The sequence below is a fragment of the Haliotis cracherodii genome, unplaced genomic scaffold (genome assembly GCF_022045235.1).
Source record: "Haliotis cracherodii isolate W230 unplaced genomic scaffold, xgHalCrac1.p SCAF_25, whole genome shotgun sequence".
Taxonomy (NCBI): domain Eukaryota; kingdom Metazoa; phylum Mollusca; class Gastropoda; order Lepetellida; family Haliotidae; genus Haliotis; species Haliotis cracherodii.
Window position 1 is genome coordinate 463,857 of NW_027266281.1, and position 26,308 is coordinate 490,164.

Below are 26,308 nucleotides of genomic sequence, written 5' to 3' on the forward strand. Positions count from 1 at the left end.
ATAGAGTCAGGACTCTCCAGATTCAGGTAAAGGTATTGTGCTAGGGTCTGTCATAGAGTCAGGACTCTCCAGATTCAAGTAAAGGTATTATGCTAGGGTCTGTCTTAGAGTCAGGACACTCCAGATTCAGGTATTATGGTGCTATGGTTCCTGTGTTTTGTATCCCCCAATCAGACTGAATGTCTCGAAACACATACAGATGGCAGAATTTATGTTCATCCTTGCTTGCTAGCTATTCTCTGTATTAAATGGTGTATATTACACGGCACATCAGTCACTAACTGTATGCTTCTTTACCACTTTTAGGTACAAAGTTCACGAGGATGGAACACTACGACTCCAAACCATTCGATATGAGAGTATTGAGGTATCAGACGAAATAATGGAGAACGAAGCTATGCAAGTTGATTCTCACGAAGCTGGGATGTCCGAGTGCGAAGCATCTGAGAGTGAGGAAATGAGCGAGCCACCCACACCAAAGTTGTTGTTTCGCAACGTAGCAGCACACAACACAGCCGACACAAGTGGGGACAGCCCCAACCCACAGACTCCACACAGTCCACAGAGCACTCTGCTTTCTATGCCAGACTTTCCGCCTCAGCAGGAGGGCCACAGACAGGGTACCCTGGCTTCACACACATCCATGCCAGGATTCTGCATGGACAGCCACACTGGCGAGATCCGGCACAGTGAAGGTCCACAAGCTACAAGTTCAGGTGCTTTCCAAGAAGCCAGTTCTTCAGGTTTCCAAGGATCCAGTTCTTCAGGTTTCCAAGGTTCCAGTTCAGGAGGGTTCCAAGGTTCCAGTTCAGGAGGGTTCCAAGGCTCCAGTTCAGGAGGGTTCCAAGGCTCTAGTTCAGGAGGGTTCCAAGGCTCTAGTTCAGGAGGGTTCCAAGGCTCTAGTTCAGGTGCATTCCAAGGCTCAACTACAGGAGGTTTCCAGGGATCAAACCTAAGTGCTTTCCATGGATATAGTTCTGAAGGTTTCCAAGGAACAACTTCAGCTGGGTTTCAAGCTTCAGCTTGTTCTAAAGGATCAGTTTCAGGTGCTTCTCAAAGTTCGGATGGTTCTCATGCCAGACACTTGGAAACCACAAACACTCACCAGGGTGATCAGGACGAAGCCAGTAGCGAGAAAGCTTGTACAGTCCAGTCTGGGTCCTCCATCAACATCACCTTCATCAGTAACCCTGGCCTGGGGGAGAGCCAGATCCAGGCTCTCGCTATGGACGAGGACGGAATCCTGGTGTACAGGAAGCCCGAGCAGGACAAGCCACAGGGTCAGAGCACGAGTCCAGAAGATGGTGTCAGCCTGGCCGAAGCCCAGCAGAAAGTGACCAGCGTCCAACCTGCAGTTCCTCAGGACAACACAGCTTATAATCTGCAGATGCTCGGAGATGTTGCTCTTCTTGGCCAGAACCTCTCCACAGCCCAATCTAGTTCAGTGTTCGGTGACAATGGAAAGGTTATTCAAAATCTTTGATGCTTCCAACATGATCTGTCGAAAGAGACAACATAACTGATCGGGTGGTCTGGCTCGGTGACATGGCTGATTGTGTGTCAGCGTACACTGAAAGTGTGGATGGTTGATCATAGTGTCAATCACTGGATTGCCTGGCCAAGATTGACTTACTTACAGGCTGCCATCTTAGCTGGCAGTTTGGAATGAGTGTGGTGTCAAACGAAAAACCTATCTAAGTCCTTGGCCCCCATCCATACAGCATTCTTACCTTTTCGACCGTCGTTGTTCCCATACTTAAAATTTCCTTTCCAGGCCAGGGGACTAATATAAACCTTTTTTCTACTACTTGAAAAAGACACAAATGTGTACTTTGTTTATTTTAGAGGGAATGTCTGTTTGAATTGAAACTGTGATGTATTGAATAGTTGGTTTTCATTTCTCTTTCTTAAGCACCACTAAATTGTAGTTTAAAATGGTGATAACTGTACCCATTTTAAGATTAACTTATAGCATCATTATCGGCACGTGTGGTCAAACTTCCAAATGCATTTTTAACTTGCTAAAATTGATGAAAGAACGAAGGACTTAAAAGAATGGTATTTTTATCATCAAAGCAATATCCAAATTGTTTCCGACTTTGGTGGAATGAATATAGAAGGTTTTCGCCTGTTAGATTTTGACATTATTTCAGAATGACAGTCTGTGTTAGATTCTGTATATAAGTTAAACAGTTCATTGTTATCTTGAATACAGTCTGATGCCAGTTCTTTCTATGATGGAGGTGGCACGGGACAAATTCCCAGTGCAGAGTTGCATCCCTTGGGCACACCAGAAACCTATGATTGTGGGTTCGAATGTCAGTTCGTCCCGATTATGTTTCTAGGTTTGTCAGCACCATACCCGTGCTCGAGGGTTTTACCAAAGTTTTAAAAGTATGACACCTGCATCACTTCAGGCTTTCCTCCCACATTAAGCTGACATGCCATGGTATGACTGTAATACTGTTTTAAACAGCATCAAACCCATCGTGGAATTGTATGTTTCAAGCTATGAAAGAAGCAGATTATTTATGTTTCAAGCTATGAAAGAAGCAGATTTTGTATGTTTCAAGCTATGAAAGAAGCAGATTATGTATGTTTCAAGCTATGAAAGGAGCAGATTATGTATGTTTCAAGCTATGAAAGGAGCAGATTTTGTATGTTTCAAGCTATGAAAGGAGCAGATTATGTATGTTTCAAGCTATGAAAGAAGCAGATTTTGTATGTTTCAAGCTATGAAAGGAGCAGATTTTGTATGTTTCAAGCAGATAATGTATGTTTCAAGCTATGAAAGAAGCAGATTTTGTATGTTTCAAGCTATGAAAGAAGCAGATTTTGTATGTTTCAAGCTATGAAAGGAGCAGATTATGTTGACAGACTGGCTGAAGGACTCCCCAGCAATATGAGCCTTTTTTATCTTGTTTTCTTTCGTGTACAATTTGTTTCTCATGACTTTTCTAACACCTGCCAGGGTAGGAAGGACTTTAGGTTGAGGATTACACACAAGTAACTGGACATGCGTTACAAATTCTATACAAGTCCAAGCCTTAAAATAACAAAAACTGTGTCATCAGATGTAAGAGCTGTTTATATATGGAAACGGATCTGTTACCCTGTCATTGTCATGGTCTAAAAACTCATAAACCATTCAACATTTCTTCAGGAAATTTGTATACACTTCAGGGATGCATTGAACGTATGTATTTTGCTAGTCAGATTTGTTTAAAATATTTACTTTTTGTGCTTCCAACAAGTTGGAATTCAAATGATGGTAGGGTTCAGTTCCAGATCATACCATGAAACTATGTATTCATACCAGACAAGTGAAGAGCTGGGGCCTTTTCCCATTCATTCTTTTGTTTTATTTGTTTTTGTTTTTTTATTTCCAAAGTAAGGAGTTGGACTTGTGTGAGTGTAGAGTCATTTGGGGTTTATTCCAGAGTAATGCTCCTATAAACTGTTGAGCTTTGAATTTACCTCCAACTTCATGCGCACTACCAGGACACCCAGCAACTGTGCTTGTAGGGATTTTGATTTTGTGACGTTGTACCCTCTCACCATGGAAGGTTGCTGACGATACATCAATATATGTCATCATGGCATTCGTGAACAACTCGTGTTATTCCATGACAAGCCGACTAGCGACTCGTGACCCTCTCATGGCCATTTTTGCCACCAAGTTCTGTCTTAGCACAGTCGGGCATTTCTAAAACAATTGTCAACTCATTGCATAATGGTTCATATATATTTCCCCATATATTATATATATTTCAGATACAAATTAAAGCACATCGGGACATGCAGAATTATACAGTATGATTGAGCACATTTAATGGTGTCTAGGGTATATTTTTAGATGCAAGAAATGTAAAATCAGACATTATTTTTGAATGCATGACATTCACTCATAAAGCCGATTCCGGAAATAGGCTGAAATTGTATATGTACAATATTCCTCTTCAAGAAGTAGAAAGCCTTCAGAACTTGGGGATTACACTCCAACTTGATCCTTCAGGAAAAATTCATATCATAAAAAAAGTTAGTCCCATGATCATCCACTTAAGGAGTTTCAAATATCAGTTATCTACAAAAACTCTTCACATAATGTCTTTCATACTACCTATTTTCAACTTTTGTCATATTTCTTTAAATTTTTATGTTTTTGAACACACGTTAGTTTTTCCTTGGTAGGCCTGAATTTGATTTCTTTAAAGAAGGGTCAGGGGCAATTGAAGGGGCAGGAAGGTCATGAGAGACAGGAAATATCATTTGAACAAGTTTGAGGAATTTTGGACATATTTCACATAGAAAAAACAAATGATTGGATGTTCTACAACTTGCAAACGTGAAGATTATATATTGTATTTGCCATATTACTTTGAAAGGTTATAAGGCTGGTATGCGCTGTTGCATCCTGGCTTAGCAAAGGGAGAAAATTATTGGGAAGGATAAGGTCATATTCCCCAGAGTCCTGGAAAGACGTTCACATTTTCAATTGTTCTTGTTGGGCCGAAACAGTACCAGTGCCAAGGGCAGGCAAAGAACACTCAATGATTTACGTAAGTTTTATTTTGATTGTCATTTACAAAACTTACAATATCGTTTTGTCCAGTTCTCTGTGAGCATTGTCATTGCTGCTTAATCCAGAGTGAGTTTGTTTCAATTGTTCGATGAAGAGAATTCCCATAACAACCTTATGGATGGTTGTTGAAAATGATTGAAGATGAAGAACCCTATTTAACAGGGTCGCCTTATTAACAACTGCTCTGTATTGACTCCCCTGTTTTGAAGTGGACTTCAGGTCTGGTGTGAGTGGCATGTAGATTGTGATGGAAAAGATTGTGTTGTATGCTCAGTATGGAAAGAATGAAAATCAGTTCAAATAAAGTTGTTTTGTTGCTTTAATACTTTGTGTGTTGTTTTAATACTTTAGTGTCACTGGATTGTCTGGTCCATCACTGGATTGTCTGGTCCATCACTGGATTGTCTGGTCCATCACTGGATTGTCTGGTCCATCACTGGATTGTCTGGTCCATCACTGGATTGTCTGGTCCATCACTTGATTGTCTGTTTCGCGATTTGACAAACTTTTGCACAGGTATGTCCAAGTTAGCTTTGGAACAGCGATTGTGTGTCCTGTATAATTTATATTTACCAGGCAATGAGTTTCATTCGTTATTTAAAGTCCTTGTAAATCTTAGGTTTTCCAAAAGAATCATATTATTGAGAAGTTACAATTTATTTTCCATATAATCTAAATGTGAGGCAAAAATACCTGTGTAAACAGGGAATTGAATAAATAAGGTGATAAAATACAGCGTGCATTCCTCAGTGAAAGCAATCAGCATAGACGGATTATTAGTGTGCGCTGCATGTACCAACTTGATCTCTCACAGCTGTTCTCGAATTCAGGAAAACGAAAAACAAAAATATATTCAATGTCTGTTTATTGCGGTACTCAATACCATACCGCATACGTTTGTCAATCATTCACAAACCATAATGACATCGCGTGTTCAAGCAACCATTGTAGTGTGTGTGGTTGTTGTCTCTAGATTACTATCAACATTTGTTATATGGAGAGCATTATTAGCATGATCAATTCACAATGAGTTTATATCATTTACTGAGAATGATAATGTACCCAAAAACATACCTCATGGTACTAAACACACGACTAGAGCAGTAGCTCTCCGTTCATTTGAAATGGTAATAAGCTTCTTAATTGTACTGTGTTCAAGGTCGACAGTAGAAATGCTGTTTTGTTTCTTAAAGGTAACAACGCCTTTGCCGTTTCCATAAACATGAAATCCTGTCACCGTATAATGAACCCCCATCAGGAACATCGTGGTATTGGTCACCAAAGAGTATCCATATATGTTGTTCTTGCCAAAATATAAGGTTTCTCCTTTGGCATCTAATGTGACAAAAGTAGGAAAGACGTAGTTTATAAGAACCCCAACCACACGTCCTTCATAATCATATGCAATGAGTTGGCGGTTAGCAGCACAGTAAACAGTTTCCAGTGTTTGGTGTACAGCAAATGTCAAAAACCCTCTGCTGACTTTAAAATTATTTTGTACCTTGCCTTGGGTCGTCATTATCATTATGTTCGGCCTAACACGCATGAACACAAGTGACTTAATCTGGTCAACCACCAAACGGGTTGCACTTACGTTTGAAATAGCTCGTGGTCTTACTTCACCAGAGCGACAGGACAGCACTGAAGGCTGCTTGGTTGCTACTATCAACTCCTTCAATGCATTTACAAAAGCTATATCGACAATATGTTCTATCTTATATTTCGCGTATTTGATAGAAGATTGGTTATTTAGATCCATTTGGTACAGATAAGGCTTCGACAATGATGTGTATACGACCCGTGACACAAACTCTGGATTTCTTATTTGTCCACTGCCACCAGCTGAAAACACAATGAAAGCATAGGAACATCCGTTAGAAGTAAACCTGACCATATTGTTATTGACAACTGACAACAGTATATCAGCTATGCATGCTGACAGTATTCAATACATCATGACATGTAAATACAAGCTACAAAACCCTTTAGAGAATCAGAGTGAGTGAGTTGGGTTTAATGCCGCCTTAGACAGTATTCCAGTTATATCACAACGTGGCAGCTTATTGTGGGAGGAAAGCCCGAAGTGATGCAGGTCTCAGACGTTTACCACTTCGGTGAAAGCCACGAGCACGGGTATGGTGCTGACAAACCTAGAAACATAATCGGGGCGAACCAAGATTCGAACCAACAATCATAGGTTTCTGGTGTGCAACGCCTTGGACGACTGGGCCACCGTGGCCCGTAGGAAATCAAAACAGAGTCCTGCGAACAGACTCCGTTGAACGATTTCAACGGATTGAATGGAACAATTGAAGATCCGGGTTAGAACTGGTCTTCAGCAACCATCGCTGACTTGGTTGATCCATGTCATTATATCCCAACTGCGTAGATCGATGCTCATGGTGTCTATCTCTCGACTGTCAATTATTTTCAGACCGTTGTCGTATAGCGGGAACATTGCTGAGTGCGGTGTTAAACAACAAGAAAACGAAAACATCCCACGATAGTGAAGGAGTGACATGAAATGCATTATTAATGTCATGAATGCTGAGCAAACACAAGAACTAAGGCCTACCTCTTTGGCATTCAGCACGTTTTGCGTGCCTCATTGATACAAGCGTGGTATTTGTTTTGAATTTGCGTGTTTTGTTACCACATTCTTCCAGGGTAATGAACTGAATGTAATACTTACACATGGCACACTGAAGTCCTCGTGTTCTTGAATGGACAATGGTGAAGCGTGCACGACATGGGGAGTCCGGCATAGTAGCTGTCTGAAAGACAAATACACCCTTATGTCTACAACATATTTAGTTTCAGGACACCAAGCAATTTGATGTCTAAATATGTATCTGGGTCGGAGGGGTGGCCAAGTGATAAAAGCGTTCTCCCGTGACGCTGATGACACGGGTTTGATTTCCCACATAGGCAAAATGTGTGAAGCCCATTTCTGTCGTTCAAAGGGTGGTTGCAGCTGATGGCGTTAAAGTCAAGAATCTGTCGCAGAAGTGCAAAACCCGTAGGTGCTTTTCCTCGTTGTGCCTGTTGACGGAAGTCCCCATTTGTATCAAACTGGTGGCCCTTTCTCCCCACGAAAGTAATAATGTTGGAACGGTTGTCCTGATTGTCAGTTCAGAGGCTTAATTCCAATGTATTTTTATTTAATACACTTATAACGACTGAAATGGATTGGATGCATGAATAGATAGATGGATGGATGGATGGATGAATAGATGGATGAATTAATGGATGAATAGATGATGAATAAATGAATAGACGGATGAATGAATGAATGGATGGATGATGAATAGATGGATGAATGAATGATGAATGAATGGAAGGATGAATGGATGGATGAATTAATGAATGAATAGATGGATGAATGAATAGACGGATGAATGAATGGATGATGGATGGATGGAATGAATGAATGAATAAATGGAGGTATATATAGCTACTGACTATGTTTATGGTATACACACCACACATTTTAGCATGTATATACTACTGAAAAAATTAAATGCTGGAAACACACGAGTTACTGGTGTCAGTATGCAGAAACATTTTAGGCACATATTCAGTTGATTATACGGACAGTGCAAGAAACGTGTAAGAAAAGAAAGTTTTTTGACGTGCCATAACCCACCTGTCTTAGGTTAAACTTATGTACTGTTACACCGGAGGTCTCTGTAGGGACGGTCTGAGTTGTCAGGTGGCAAGACAGGTCGGGAGTCACCACAATGAAACCAGTGCAGTCAACAACCTGGCGACAGAATTGTTCACACATCTTGGGGCCGTATGGCTGTTTGACATAGCGTGTCCCCAATACACAGGCTGCAGTTGCGAGCAGCACGAGGAAGCATGAGGGTCGTCCCATAATGATTGTATGTTTCCGGCGGTATATCCTGTATCATCTGACGTCAATTGTTGACCTGAATCACAAAGGTAAACAGGTAGTATTAGTCTCATTTGAAGACATGAATCGTATACACCAGTGTACTTAAAATACAGGCAGGTTCAAACAATGTATTCATATCAGAAACAGAAACCTAAGCAAGTTCCCATAATGTCTCATTTGAAGACATGAATCGTATACACCAGTGTACGTAAAATACAGACAGGTTCAAACAATGTATTCATATCAGAAACAGAAACCTAAGCAAGTTCCCATAATGTCTCATTTGAAGACATGAATCGTATACACCAGTGTACGTAAAAGACAGACAGGTTCAAACAATGTATATATATCGGAAACAGAAACCTAAGCAAGTTCCCATAATGGTAAAGCTTTAATTTTATTATAGAAGGGGCAGTGTAACAAGAGATGACACTCATGCTCCACATTAAAACACCCCCTTTCTTCCAATGGCAAGTTTTCGTATCTTCCTATATCGTCTCTTAAAGGCGCCACACCACAACATAGATGAGCCAGTGAACTTCTTTGCGACCAGGGGAGGAAACTCTGTACGAACCTCTCAGCACCATGGGTGAATTTAAAATGTTGCCCAATGGACGGAAGTGTTCTAATAGAGGTTGGTTAGCTGAGCATGATCACGGACATTCCAGTTACGAGCGACCATCTCTGTGTCGTCGCTCGTGTCTTGGGCTGCGGTCGCGTATGTGTGAACTCGCATCGTTGTATCGTCTGCTCCCATTCTCAGCTGAATCGCGTCGCCTATCGATGGATGAGCCTACTTGTTGTACTCTGCTTCCATTGACGATCAGATTGCCACGTCCACCAGCAACTTCATGTTGTATTCTTGTCTTCTCTGTTGTAACGACGCGTCAGTATTGACGTGGACATCCTTATAGTTTTTGCTATTTCCAAGTTCTTTCTTCTGTCTTGAAATTTTCATTTTGTCGTCATCGCTGTGGCATTTAGCGATGATAACTACAGAGTATCTGTTGTCGGTAGATTGCTTTCTCTCGGCCGTCTCTATGTTGATATCTCTCATAGACTTTTATAGTCAGTTAACTCCCTTGCCCCGAGAAGATGATCTGTTGTCGGTAGATTGCTTTCTCTCGGCCGTCTCTATGTTGATATCTCTCATAGACTTTTATAGTCAGTTAACTCCCTTGCCCCGAGAAGATGATCTGTTGTCGGTAGATTGCTTTCTCTCGGCCGTCTCTATGTTGATATCTCTCATAGACTTTTATAGTCAGTTAACTCCCTTGCCCCGAGAAGATGATCTGTTGTCGGTAGATTGCTTTCTCTCGGCCGTCTCTATGTTGATATCTCTCATAGACTTTTATAGTCAGTTAACTCCCTTGCCCCGAGAAGATGATCTGTTGTCGGTAGATTGCTTTCTCTCGGCCGTCTCTATGTTGATATCTCTCATAGACTTTTATAGTCAGTTAACTCCCTTGCCCCGAGAAGATGATCTGTTGTCGGTAGATTGCTTTGTCTCGGCCGTCTCTATGTTGATATCTCTCAGAGACTTTTATAGTCAGTTAACTCCCTTGCCCCGAGAAGATGATCTGTTGTCGGTAGATTGCTTTCTCTCGGCCGTCTATGTTGATATCTCTCATGGACTTTTGTAGTCAGTTAACTCCCTTGCCCCGAGAAGATGATCTGTTGTCGGTAGATTGCTTTCTCTCGGCCGTCTCTATGTTGATATCTCTCATGGACTTTTATAGTCAGTTAACTCCCTTGCCCCGAGAAGATGATCTGTTGTCGGTAGATTGCTTTCTCTCGGCCGTCTCTATGTTGATATCTCTCATGGACTTTTATAGTCAGTTAACTCCCTTGCCCCGAGAAGATGATCTGTTGTGGGAAGATTGCTTTCTCTCGGCCGTCTCTATGTTGATATCTCTCATGGACTTTTATAGTCAGTTAACTCACTTACCCCGGGAAGACGATCTGTTGTTGGAAGATTGCTTTCTCTCAGACCCTCGCGAATCAAGCTGTTTTCCTTGTTTAACACATTTTCATTCGTTGATTCTGGCATGTTTCTAATCACAATATTCAGATTTGTTGTTTCTGCACGAGCTACATCTGCAGACGATCTGAACTGACGACACTGCTGAATGTCTTGATTAGCCAGCACGTTCAGTCAGGCCTGCTCAGCGCGTGATTGGGTCACATGTTTATTCACATCATCGACACTACACATCATTCTCCCACCTTGACCATTTCTTCATCCAAATCACATTACAGTAATCAACATACCTTGTTCATCACCACAACAATAACCGTTGAATACATTTCTAAAACAACATGAATTCATTGCCCCAATTCACTCTGTACCCAATACCGAATCAATTTGTGATGACCAAGCTTGAAATCTAAACATGTTTAGATTATTTGGGGTTTTAGTGTGATTAGCCTGTTTCCCGTGTTTACACTATAAGTACGTTCATATCTAAAATAGGGCGGTCGGGTAGCCTAGTGGTTAAAGCGTTCGCTCGTCACGCCGAAAACCCGGGTTCGACTCCTGACCTGGGTACAATGTGTGGAGCCCATTTCTGGTGTCCCCCCGCCGTGATATTGATGGAATATTGCTAAAAGCGGCGTTAAACCATACTCACTCACTCACGCAAATAAAAAATGCGCTTTATACCTGAACGCACTGTTATTGTGAATCCTTAATCAAACCGACATGCCTGACTACATTCAGAATCCTTCACAACAAATTTTCAATTCTGATGCTGGTATAAATGTGCTTTGTCATAAACGTATATTTTACAAAAATGCAGACTGAAAAAGAAGTAAGTGAATGGCAATTCCTAACGCAAAACTAACAGAAATGTGTTTACCTTTTGACCATGTCCCGAGAATAAGTTGATGCATCAACGTCAAACATGAACGCCAGTCTTATCAGTGGGATTATCAGCGAGAAGTATCGATGTCGAGAAAGTGGGAACGGAGGCTCGCATCGCTACAGAGACTAAAGCTGTGTGGCCGAGGAATAGTCTAGTTGATCAATGTGTGAAGCTCATTGGTTCTGTTCTTATAATGATGGAATGATTACTATTTGGGTATATAGATACACTAACATGATCTTGTACATGTTTGTTTGTTTGTTTGTTTGTTGTTTAACGCCGCACTCAGCAATATTCCAGCCATGTGACGGCGGTCTGTAAATAATCGAGTCTTGACCAGGCAACCCAGTGATTGATATCATGATCATCGATCCACGCAATTGGGATACGATGACATGCATGAATCAATTCTGCGAGCCTGACCACCCGATCCCGTTAGTCGCCTCTTACGACAAGCATAGTCACCTTTAGCGGCAAGAATGGGTTGCAGAAGACCTATTTACCCCGGATCTTCGTGGGTCTCATGTACATGTGACGGATGCTGGGAAGTAAAGGTGTTGAAACATAGCAGTTGGCTTCAGTGAAAATGTGGATTTCATGGTGATCAGACACTTAACTTTTAGACTTTAAACATCAACATTGCAAAACAAACATTCTAAAACGGTTTTTTTCTCAATTAGCTGCAGGGTCTTTGCGTTGTGCACAGTGGACACAGTTCAAAGTTAACGTATCGTTTTGAGATTAAACAAAATCAGAAAGTGAGCGATGGTGTGACTGGCTTTGTGGTCCATCACTTGGTTGTCTGGTTTGTTTTGATGAGTGAGTGAGCATGGTTTTAGGCCGCTTTTAGCAGTATTCAATCAAAAGCATGGCGGGGGACACCGGAAAATGGGCTTCACACATTGAACCCATGTGGGGAATGGAACCCGGGTCTTCGACGTGACGAGCTAACAATTTAACCACTAGGCTACCCCACCGCCCCTTGTTTGGATGACACCTCCGCGCGGAGGGAGTTCTGATGTGAGATGTAGGTCAACGGGTGCGTGTTTTTCTTGAGACAAATTGTGTGAGCTGCAGCATATGCTGACCGTTCTCGCGAACACCTGGTGCCATCACTGATTGTCAGAGATCCAGTCATATGGTTTTTCACTGTTAGTTTGCCTTTTACGCCCAACGCAGTATTCTGGCTGGCTATCCCGTGGCGTTGAAATTTTTCTATTATTTATGATAAAGCGGTGAAATATTTACAAGTCTATTGCCTTTAAATTCTTAAAGTATGATACCATCTTTTTCCCACGATTTGTTTTCAAGTTTGACCATACATCAAGTATCAATCAATTATCTATTGACACAAACGTGATTATAACAATCACTTATTTTTCGGTCACGTTTTACCAGTTGGACGTTACGCCACTGAAATAGACATCAACTGAACACGTAATTGGTAGAGTACTTATCAACAAAAGATTCAAGATGTGGTGGGCTGTGTGCGGTTCTCCACAAAGCACAGCAGTAAATGGTAACCTCTGTTGAAACAGGAACTTGGCTTCTGTTTGAAATGGATTTGCTCCCAAAAAAATTAATAGGATATTATTGATCAACAAATGAAGTGGATAGTGCCTAACAACGTTGCAAGCCAAAATGGCCTATTTTCATTTAAGGTGTGCCGAATTAAAATTGTTGGCTGTGCGCGGTTTTCCATAAGACACAGCTACAAATGGTAACATCTGTTGGTAAATTATATTAACATGCATTTAAAATGAAAATGTCCTAAAAAATATACTGTAAAGTTTTGGTTTTCAAGATATGAAGTGGATACTGCGAAACCTCGTAGCAAACCAAATAGCCAATTTTTAGTCGCGATATGCCAAATTAGAATGGTGGGCTGTGTGCGGTTCTCCACAAAGCACAGCAGTAAATGGTAACTTCTGTTGAAACAGGAACTTGACTTTTGTTTGAAACGGATTTGCCTCAATAACATTTACTAGGATATTGGTTATCAAGATATGAAGTGGATAGTGCCAAACTACATTGAAAGCCAAAATGGCCTATTTTCAGTAAAGGTGTACCAAATTGGAATGGTGGGCTGTGTGCGGTTCTCCACAGAGCCCATATATAAATGGTAACATCTGTTGGTAAATGAATTTTACATGCATTTCAAATGATAATGTCCTGGAAAATATACTGAAAAGATTTGGATTTCAAGATATGAAGTGGATACTGCGAAACCTCGTAGCAAACCAAATAGCCAATTTTTAGTCGCGATAAGCCAAATTAGAATAGTGGGCTGTGTGCGGTTCTCCACAAATCACAGCAATAAATGGTAACTTCTGTTGAAACAGGAACTTGACATTTGTTTGAAATGGATTTGCTTTAAAAATATATTTTTTAGGATATTATTTATCAACATTTGAAGTGCATGGATACTGCCAAACAACGTTGCAAGCCAAAATGGCCTATTTTCAGTCAAGGTGTGCCGAATTAGAATGGTGGTCTGTGTGCGGTTCTCAACACAAAGCACAGCCAAAAATGGTAACTTCTGCTGAAACAGGAACTTGGCTTTGTTTCAAATGAATTTGCTTGAAAAATATTTTTTAGGATATAATTTATCAACATTTGAAGTGCATGGATACTGGCAAACAACGTTGCAAGCAAAATGGCCTATTTTCAGTCAAGGTGTGCCCAATTAGAATGGTTGGCTGTGTGCGGTTTTGTATAAGGCACAGCAATAAATGGTAACATCTGTTGGTAAATATATTTCCCATGCATTTAAAATGACAATGTCCTGAAAAATATACTGTAAAGTTTTGGTTTTACATGCGTTTACAATGATAATGTCCTGAATAATATACTCTAGTTTTCAAGATATGCCAAAATGGTCTATTTTCAGTCAAGGTTTGCTGAATTAGAACAGTGGGCTTTGTGCGGTTTTCCATAAGGCACAGCAATAAATGGTAACATCTGTTGGTAAATGAATTTTACATGTATTTAAAGTGATAATTTCCTGAAATTTAAAGTGTAAAGTTTTGGTTTTCAAGACATGCCAAAATGGTCTTTTTTCAGTTAAGGTTTTCCGAATTAGAATAGTGGGCTGTGTGCGGTTCTCCACAAATCACAGCAATAAATGGTAACTTCTGTTGAAACAGGAACTTGACTTTTGTTTGAATAAGATTTGCTTCAATAATATTTACTAGGATATTGGTTATCAAGATATGAAGTGGATAGTGCCAAAATACATTGAAAGCCAAAATGGCCTATTTTCAGTAAAGGTGTACCAAATTGGAATGGTGGGCTGTGTGCGGTACTCAACCCACCACCAACCACCGACCACCCACACAAACACCAACACCAACTGCCATCCACACCCACATCCACATCCACATCCACACCCACACCCACCAACCCACACCCACACGACACACGCACAACCACCCCCTTCCTCACCCATACCCACATCAGCACCCACATCCACACCCACAACCACCACTTACCACTCACCACGCACCACTCACCACTCACCACCCACACCAACACCAACACCAACTGCCATCCACATCCACATCCACATCCACATCCACACCCACATCCACATCCACACCACCACCCACCACCACCGCCAACACCAACACTCATCCACACCCACATCCACACCAACACCAACACTCATCCACACCCACATCCACACCAACACTCACCCACCACCCACCACCAACCACCAACACCAACACTCATCCACACCCATATCCACACCCACACCCACACCAACACTCACCCACATCCACACCAACACCCACACTCATCCACACCCACACTCATCCACAATCACATCCACACCCACACCAACACTCATCCACACCCACATCCACACCAACACTCACCCACCACCCACCACCAACCACCAACACCAACACTCATCCACACCCATATCCACACCCACACCCACACCAACACTCACCCACACCAACACCCACACTCACCCACATCCACACCCACACTCACCCACACCCACACCAACACTCATCCACCACCCACACCAACACCCACACTCACCCACACCCACACTCATCCACAATCACATCCACATCCACACCAACACTCACCCACACCCACACCAACACTCATCCACAATCACATCCACATCCACACCAACACTCATCCACCACCCACACCAACACCCACACTCATCCACACCCACATCCACATCCACACCAACACCCACACTCACCCACATCCACACCCACATCCACACCAACACTCATCCACCACCCACACCAACACCAACACTCACCCACATCCACATCCACATCCACACCAACACCAACACTCACCCACATCCACATCCACATCCACACCAACACCAACACTCACCCACATCCACATCCACATCCACACCAACACCAACACTCACCCACATCCACACCCACATCCACACCAACACCAACACTCACCCACATCCACATCCACATCCACACCAACACCAACACTCACCCACATCCACACCAACACCAACACTCACCCACATCCACACCCACATCCACACCAACACCAACACCAACACTCACCCACATCCACATCCACATCCACACCAACACCAACACTCACCCACATCCACACCCACATCCACACCAACACTCACCCACATCCACACCCACATCCACACCAACACTCATCCACCACCCACACCAACACCCACACTCATCCACACCCACATCCACACCAACACCCACACTCACCCACATCCACACCCACATCCACACCAACACCAACACTCACCCACATCCACATCCACATCCACATCCACACCAACACCAACACTCACCCACATCCACACCAACACCAACACTCACCCACATCCACATCCACATCCACATCCACACCAACACCAACACTCACCCACATCCACATCCACACCCACATCCACACCAACACCAACACTCACCCACATCCACACCCACATCCACATCCACACCAACACCAACACTCACCCACATCCACACCCACACCCACACCAACACCAACACTCACCCACATCCACATCCACATCCACACCAACACCCACACTCACCCACATCCACATCCACACCAACACCAACACTTACCCACATCCACACCCACATCCACACCAACACCAACACTCACCCACATCCACATCCACATCCACACCAACACCAACACTCACCCACATCCACACCCACACCCACACCCACACCAACACCCACACCCACACTCATCCACATCCACATCCACACCAACACTCATCCACCACCCACATCCACACCCACATCCACACCCACATCCACACCAACACTCATCCACCACCCACACCAACACCCACACTCATCCACACCCACATCCACACCAACACCCACACTCACCCACATCCACACCCACATCCACACCAACACCAACACTCACCCACATCCACACCCACATCCACACCAACACCAACACTCACCCACATCCACACCCACATCCACACCAACACTCATCCACCACCCACACCAACACCCACACTCATCCACACCCACATCCACACCAACACCCACACTCACCCACATCCACACCCACATCCACACCAACACCAACACTCACCCACATCCACACCCACATCCACACCAACACCAACACTCACCCACATCCACATCCACATCCACACCAACACCAACACTCACCCACATCCACACCCACACCAAAACCAACACTCACCCACATCCACACAAACACCCACACCCGCCCACATCCACAACCACACCCACAAACGCAACCACACCCACATCCACACATCCACACCCATACCCACAACAACACCCATACCCACAACTGACACACACCAACCACCACCCACACTTACACCAACACCCACACCCACATCCACAGCCCCAACCACACCCTCACACCCATCCACACCCACCCACACACCCACATCCATACACACCCGCATCAATCCACACCCACGACCACACTCACACCCACACCCACACGCAACCCATAAACCTTCTTCCAACAACCTTCACACGCATAGCAGTGTGTTCGATGTCAGAGATATACATAAACAGTGCTGAACAGTTCAGGAACATTGAAGTCGACTTTTCATCTTACAAAAAGGAAAACACTCCAGTTTCGTGATGGAGTCAAACGTATGCGACTCGGTTTAATCATGGCCATCTGCTATAAACTGTTACACCCCTCCTATATTCTTCCCTTGTAATGAAAGTGTCATATTTCGTTAGACTGTTTGAAAATCGATTACGAAATGTTAATGTTAATTTACAGCGAAATTGAAATATCTTATCAGAGAAAATCAAAATATAAATGTTCTGTACCATATAAACACGAGCACAGTGCTGACACACCTAGAAACATGGTCAGGGTGACTAAGGCAGATTCGAACCCAGAGTTATAGACCTCTGGTACGCCTAACGGAAACAGTGCTGCAGAGCGAATGGCGACGCCTGTTACGACCCTGCTACACTGGCCCCCAAGTAGCAGTTGTCATTGTCAACATGCCAATACACATATCGATGTCACGCACATGACGAGAAAAAAACCCAACATAGTGGATTGATCTGGACGGGATTACTTGGCAGTGTTCGGGACTACACTTGGAAAAGTATAGTTTGGTTCGTTACATCAACCAAAAAGGTGAGACACTTGCAATTTATTTACATGATCAATTGGTACCTATCTACCATACTGAATACAAATATATACGAAGGCTGTATTGTGTAAGTTGGGTGCTTTATGAGGTAGCTTGCACAATGCATGACGGTCCACGGGGCACATTTACCGCCATTACTATCACTTCAACGCTTTTCTATCTGATATTTGTAAGTATATGAATATCATTATGTAATGACTTGTATTTATATGAAAGGGTCAGTGATGTTGTATATTCTATAATATCATACGCCATAGTGGGTGTTCGCGCATTCCGTTGTCTTGAAGGGTTATGACATAATCTAGTGTGGCATTATGGATAACATGCAGCTTTGAAGCGTGATTTATGTGATGCATTGCTGGGGACTGAAATACTTCTTAAGGGTGAGGATGAGTGATACTATATGTTTACTGTTTACTGTTTTGGTGAGGAAGGTGTAGGATTTGTGGGTGAGGATGATTGATGCTATATGTTTACTGTTTTGGTGAGGAAGGTGTAGGGTGTGTGTACATGTATGTAGGTATGTTGAGTCAGATGTGGATGTTGGAGTGGGAGCGGGTATGGGACTGGGGTGTTGGATGTCAAGTTGGCGTGGGAGCGGGTATGGGACTGGGGTGTTGGATGTCAAGTTGGCGTGGGAGCGGGTATGGGACTGGGGTGTTGGATGTCAAGTTGGCGTGGGAGCGGGTATTGGGCTGGGGTGTTGGATGTCAAGTTGGTGTGGGAGCGGGTATGGGACTGGGGTGTTGGATGTCAAGTTGGCGTGGGAGCGGGTATGGGACTGGGGTGTTGGATGTCAAGTTGGCGTGGGAGCGGGTATGGGACTGGGGTGTTGGATGTCAAGTTGGCGTGGGAGCGGGTATGGGACTGGGGTGTTGGATGTCAAGTTGGCGTGGGAGCGGGTATGGGACTGGGGTGTTGGATGGACAAGTTGGTGTGGGTGTGAATTGGGCCCATACTTCCATCTGGTGTTATTTGGTGAGGGGATATTTTTATGTTACAATTATGGTTGCGGTCAATACGTATGCATGTGAAACATGCCAAATGGGCTCTCCTTGAACATTTTGCGCACCGAGTTGTATTGCTAAAGCCTAATGAACATCTGTTCTTTTTCCATTCGTAAATGTTTGTCATTGTAAAACTATCTATAACACGGAAAAACAGTAAACTGATCGCCCAAGCAATCATTAAAATGATTGCTTACATTTATACAACGGACAGTTGGATCCTGAATTTGTTGTCTGTGTACAATTATTCGGTCTGTTGTTTTTTGAAAGTAAGAGTCTATTTTCTTAAAAATGTATACTTGCAGTCATCAATTATTATTGGGCAGGTTCCACATCGTGTTGTGTGACATTTTGTTACCCTTATGGTATTTGTATATATATACAAATATATATATATATCTTTATACTGACAAAACATAATATGTCGCATCACCTCATTGCTTAGGTAAAATACAACCAAACTAAGAATCGTGTGTTCTCATTGTTGATTGTGTACCATCGTTCCCCAAAAGCGTATTTAGATGGCGTCTCTGATATGACTTCATTTATTCATTGATGTATTCGATGTGACGTTAACATTTGATCAGGACACTTTGCACACGTCACAACGGTTCTCCTAATGTGAAACTGTGTTGTGGTACACAAACATGGGCACGATCAGGAGGTAGATCGACAGAAAGTAGAAAACTGAATGAGTGAGAGAGTGAGTATGGTTTTACGTTGCTTTTAGCAATATTCCAGCAATATCACAGCAATAGCACCAGAAATGGGCTTTACACATTGTACCGGGTCTTCGGCGTGACAGGCGAAGACTTTAACCACTAGGCTACCCGACCACCCCGAAAATTGAGTGAAGAGTCAACAGGTGTCATCCAGCAAACTGAGGTATCACAATAGTACGGTATTGAGCCCCTAACCCAAGCCGCTGTCTTAACCCTTACACCAAACTTTCCAGAAACCCTTCCGCTACAACCACCCTTAACCCTCCCCAACCCTACCGCCATCCCCAACCTGAACCCTCCCCAACCCTACCGCTACAACCACCCTTAACCCTCCCCAACCCTACCGCCATCCCCAACCTGAACCCTCCCCAACCCTACCGCCATCCCCAACCTGAACCCTCCCCAACTTTAGCACAACCCGTACCGAAACCAATATCTCTCCTTGACTACTCTACCCAACTTGTACCCACACTCTAGCCTCAAAGCTAACCCCACCCATACCCTTACCCAAACCTTCACCCTTACCCTAACACTTACCCTACCCCCTACCCATGTACATACCCTAATCTCTACACTAACCACTACCCATACTGAAACCCAAACCTTTAACCCTGCTCTACAATACCCCTACCTTTACCTCTTCCCTACCCCTACCCTTAGCCATACTACCAGCTCCTTATCCCTACCCGTACTCTCACCCCTACTCCTGTCCTTTACTCTTGTCGTTACCCCAACCCTACCCGAATCTACGCGTACCGTTTTCATTTCACCACCCCGACGATTATACCTACTCCATATCCCCACCCCTACCCTTCCTCTATCCCTACCCTCATCCCTACCCCCGACCTCTACCCTTACCGTTACTCCTACCCTAATCTATGCTTACCGTTTTCATTTCACCACCCCTACGATTAAACCTACTCCTTATCCCCAACCCTACCCTATCCCTATCCTTACCCTTACCCCTACTCCCCATTCTCCACCCCTATCTAACATTACCCCTACCCTTAACTCTACCTTCCCCTATCATTATCCTATTATAACCCCAATCCTACCCCTACCCCTTACGTTACCTCTACCCTATCCTATCCTTAACCCTACTCTTACCTTACACCTACCTCTGCCTCCACCCTACACCTACCTCTGCCTCCACCCTACACCTACCTCTACCTCCACCCTAAACCTACCTCTGCCTCCACCCTGCACCTACCTCTACCTCCACCCTACACCTACCTCTACCTCCACCCTACACCTACCTCTACCTCCACCCTACACCTACCTCTGCCTCCACCCTACACCTACACCTACCTCCAACCCACACCTACCTCTACCTCCACCCTACACCTACCTCTGCCTCCACCCTACGCCTACCCCTACCTCCACCCTACACCTACCTCTACCCCCACCCTACACCTAACTCTGTCTCCACCCTACACCTACCTCTGCCTCCACCTACCTCTGCCTCTACCCTACACCTACCTCTACCTCCACCCTACACCTACCTCTACCTCCACCCTACACCTACCTCTACCTCCACCCTACACCTACCTCTGCCTCCACCCTACACCTACCTCTGCCTCCACCCTACACCTACCTCTACCTCCACCCTACACCTACCTCTACCTCCACCTTACACCTACCTCTACCTCCACCCTACACCTACCTCTACCTCCACCCTACACCTACCTCTACCTCCACCCTACACCTACCTCTACCCTACACCTACCCCTACCTCCACCCTACACCTACCTCTACCTCTACCTCCACCCTACACCTACCCCTACCTCCACCCTACACCTACCTCTGCCTCCACCCTACACCTACCTCTGCCTCCACCCTACACCTACCTCTACCTCCCCCCTACACCTTGCCCTACCTCCACCCTACACCTACCTCTACCTCTACCTCCACCTACCTCTACTTCCACCCTACACCTACCTCTACCTCCACCCTACACCTACCTCTACCTCCACCTTACACCTACCCCTGCCTCCACCCTACACCTACCTCTGCCTCCACCCTACACCTACCTCTACCTCCACCCTACACCTACCTCTACCTCCACCCTACACCTACCCCTACCTCCACCCTACACCTACCCCTACCTCCACCCTACACCTACCTCTACCTCCACCCTACACCTACCTCTACCTCCACCTTACACCTACCCCTACCTCCACCCTACACCTACCTCTACCTCCACCCTACACCTACCTCTGCCTCCACCCTACACCTACCTCTACCTCCACCCTACACCTACCTCTACCTCCACCCTACACCTACCCCTACCTCCACCCTACACCTACCCCTACCTCCACCCTACACCTACCTCTACCTCCACCCTACACCTACCTCTACCTCCACCTTACACCTACCCCTACCTCCACCCTACACCTACCTCTGCCTCCACCCTACACATACCCTTGCCCTACCCTAGCTTCTACTATAACCGCTAACCTAATAACCATCCGTACCCCTACACCTACTCCTAACTCTATCCCCTAACCTTATCATTTCCCTACTCCCGACGTCTAACCTCAATGCACAGGTAACCCATATGCTATCCTTGAACCGAATTTCCCTGTAAATCTCCGCAGTGCAGACACGTTTACATCGCAATTCCTCAGGAATAGGGTCCCACAGTACATTTATCTGTTACACAAACAACTGACTACAATCAGGATTTACGGCTTAGTTGAGGTCCACGGTTAGAGCGTAATGTTTTCTTAGTTCACGCGGTCGGGATTAGGGTCTGGTTAGGGAGGTGGGGACTACTTGTGGCGGATGTGGTAAAAGTGATGGGAGCCGTATATTTTGTTTAAGTCGGGGAAGGAAGAATCGTTATGAGTTTTTATAAATCTAAAACTACGTGTCAAGCATCAGAGCAGTGGCACACAAATAAAGCACAATGTGAATTCAAAGCCACGGTATAGAATACATGTTATGCCGCACCGGTCACTAATTATGCAGCGTTGTGAATTTGCGGTATTGAGCGCGTGGTTTTTTATATGTCCCGCATTCAATGAGCCGTATTTTTCGCGATAACCCTTAGAGGCTGTATTGACGAGGCTGTATCTTCTACATACCTTGGGTAGCTTGTGTAGCCTAATGGTTAAAGCATTCGCCACTCACGCCGAAGACCCGGGTTTGATTCTCACAATGGTGCTATGCGTGCAACGCTTTTCTGATCCCCCCCCCCCCCCCCGCGCCGCCATGATATTGCAGGAATACCATACTATGCCTTTTGCTAGGCCATAGTCACTCACTCAATCTACCCCCTGTGTCAATCATTCCCTGTCTCGCATCAATGTCTAAATCTCTCTCGTTCATCCACGTCTATATTTCTCTCAGACTCTCTGTGTCATCTCCCTCAATCTGACATCCAATTGCCTGCAAGGGTACATTTTCAAGTGTTCACCGCTGGGACATTCCTGGAATGCTACTGGAAGAACGGGTATAGAGAACAGGTATGGAGAACATCCAATTGCCTGCAAGGGAACATTTTCAAGTGTTCACCGCTGGGACATTCCTGGAATGCTACTGCAAGCTCTCAAGTCCATATTCTCCCACTCTACGTTGTGACGTGTGAACACATGTGGGTACGGATACCACCTTCACCCCTCACACCCCGCCGTATCCGCATATGATCGTAGCTGTCACAATTTAGCAGTGTGGAAGTGAAAAACGGCTTATTACACTGTTTGCTGTATAATATGTATTGGTACGGTCACAGTGAGACAAGCAGGTGTCTCACTGACGTGCTAGCCCTTAATTAATGTCGACTGATGTCAAGCTGTAAGACAATCCTGTTGCCTAGCTGTTGACATAAAACAGTCCACGTCTTTTTACGAGAGTTCGTTATGTTCATGAGTTGTAGTCTTGTCATGCGATCTGGTATGTATGATGGCCATACCGAACTGCGCTTTGTTGAACACGCAAGATTAAATTGATACCGCATGCATTGGTATTTGACTTCTTTAGATGCCATTGTCATTTCGTCACATTGGAAATAAAACACGGACATGTCGAGCTTGAAGTCAATATACTGTGGGTATGGAGAACGGGTATGGAGAACGGGTATGGAGAACAGGTATGGAGAACAGGTAAGGAAAACGGGTATAGAGAACAGGTATGGCGAACACATATGGAGAACAGGTATAGAGAACAAGTATGGAGAATGGGTATTGAGAACGGGTATAGATAACGCATATAGAGAACAGGTATGGAGAGCAGGTATAGAGAACAGGTATGGAGAACAGGTATGGAGAATGGGTATTGAGAACGGGTATAGATAACGCATATAGAGAACAGGTATGGAGAGCAGGTATAGAGAACAGGTATGGAGAACAGGTATGGAGAATGGGTATTGAGAACGGGTATAGATAACGCATATAGAGAACAGGTATGGAGAGCAGGTATAGAGAACAGGTATGGAGAGCAGGTATGGAGAGCAGGTATGGAGAACAGGTATGGAGAATGGGTGTGTATAATGGGTGAAGAAAACGGGTATGAAGAACGGGTATGGAGTGGAGGCATGAAGAAAAAAGGTATGAAGAATGGGTATAGAGATACCTGTTGCGTTGATCCACCTACGTCTGTGTTGAACGTAATGGTGTTAATAGATATATTCCCATGTTATGCGTTTTCTGTTTTCTGTTTTTCACCGAAACAGCATTGATAATTCTGAAACGTCGCCGAGGAACCTGGAATCGTTTAGAATGTTTTGGAAATTACCCAAACACGAACGCCAAAGTGCACTTTTCGCTATTTTGGATAGTGTTTACAAAATCACATTTCATGTATTCGGGTTATGAAACGCCTATTAGATCACGTTCATTTCAAACTTAGCTGAGATACAAGCATCCCTGAATTCCACCTACATTCTAGAATCAAGTTACAAATGGTCTTTGTCACCAACTCAAATTATCAGATGACATCAAGCGAAAAAAATAGATGTGCAAATGAACACTGTGCTCGGAAATCTGTACTCGATGAAATGTAAACAAAGCAAAATTCAGATTTTACACTCTCCCATTTTGAGAGATCAATACGTCTAATTATTGCATACATTGGCTGCCGCGTTTGGAGGGAAGAGTTATGGAATTAAAATTATATACATTATAATGATCAGGGAAATTTAACAGAAATCGTAAAAGTTTCCATCCTGTGTGACGCCATGACACACGCAAAGTGACACGGAAAAACAAAGGCAGCTATCTGTGTTCCTGACAAATTCTCTTCGATACACTGGGGTTGGTCGGCTAGCCTAGTGGTTAAAGCGTTCGCTCGTCACGCCAAAGACCCGGTTTCTTTTCACGACATGGATACAATGTGTGAAGCCCATTTTCTGGTGTCCCCCGCAGTGATATTGCTGGAATATTGCTAAAAGTGGCTAAAACCATACTCACTCACTCACTCTTGGATACACTGGAAAACATAATAACAAATAACAGTAGGCAGATTTTCTGATTGTTTCTGATTTCTTACATGACACATTTATGTATATACCATCCCTCAATCAACGAAAATACGCGTCTGAAAATCCCGCATACTGTTGAACTCGCCATTTTGTAGAAGTCAGTCACCGGTAAGGATGTCATACGGTAATAAATAATGTTGTACCTATTTGGTAAATTCTACGATGTGAATCTTTTTAACTCGGCATCATGTGTGTTCTTTGATCCTATCTGGTTTGCACTATCATCATCGCCTGTGGAATCCACATATAGTGAACACGTTTTTAGGTTTATATGTAGGGTCACATTATTCATGAATTAATGCGCCACTGCCATCATGAGAACAGACAAATGCATCGATTCGAGGCGAAAAAGGAGCGATTTTAGTGTGTGTAAGAAAGACATTATTGCATTCGTGCCTGTCAGATACCATATATCTTACAACTCGTTGTTTCAAAGCTTTCGCTCGTTAGATGCGTTTTGAAACAACTCGTTGAAAGATATATGGTATCTGGCAGGCACTCGTGTAGTAATATCTATAGAGAAGCATGAAGATCGGGGATGGAGAATAGGGATGGAGAACGGGTACAGTGAAGACGCATGAAGAACGGGTATGAAGAAGAGGTTATGAGAATGGGTATTGAGAAAAGGCTGGAGAACGGGTATGGAGAGCACGTATGAAGTACACGTATTGAGAAGGGTACCGAAAAGATGTATGAAGAATGGTGATGGAGAATAGGGATGGAGAACGGGTATGGAGAAGAGGTATAAAAACGAGGTATGAAGAACGGGGATGGAGAATAGGGATGGAGAAGGGGGATGGAGAACGGGTATATAGAAGTATGAAAAACTGGTATGGAGAACAGGTATGCAGAACGGATAGAAAGAAGAGGTATGAAGAACAGGGATTGGGAATAGGGATGGACAAACAGGATGTAGAACTGGTATAGAGAGGTATGAAGAACGGGTATGGAGAACGGGTACAAAGATGAGGTATGAAGAACGGGGATGGAGAATAGTGATGAAGAATAGGGATGGAGAACGGGTATGGAGAAGAGGTATAAAAACGAGGTATAAAGAACGGTTATGGAGAAGAGGTATAAAAAACGAGGTATGAAAAA

The 26,308-nt window shown here is 44.0% G+C and overlaps 1 protein-coding gene across 1 annotated transcript in view; it reads left to right on the plus strand.

Annotated features, from left to right (window-relative positions):
• LOC139472773 (uncharacterized) overlaps nucleotides 1–2,614 on the plus strand; it is a 79,939-nt gene extending 77,325 nt beyond the window's left edge. The window contains exon 10 of the mRNA XM_071255240.1: nucleotides 307–2,614. Within this exon, the coding sequence (XP_071111341.1) occupies nucleotides 307–1,483 (1,177 nt within the window). The 3' untranslated portion in view covers nucleotides 1,484–2,614. The remainder of the gene's footprint in view (nucleotides 1–306) is intronic.
• The last annotated feature ends 23,694 nt before the right edge of the window (nucleotides 2,615–26,308 follow it).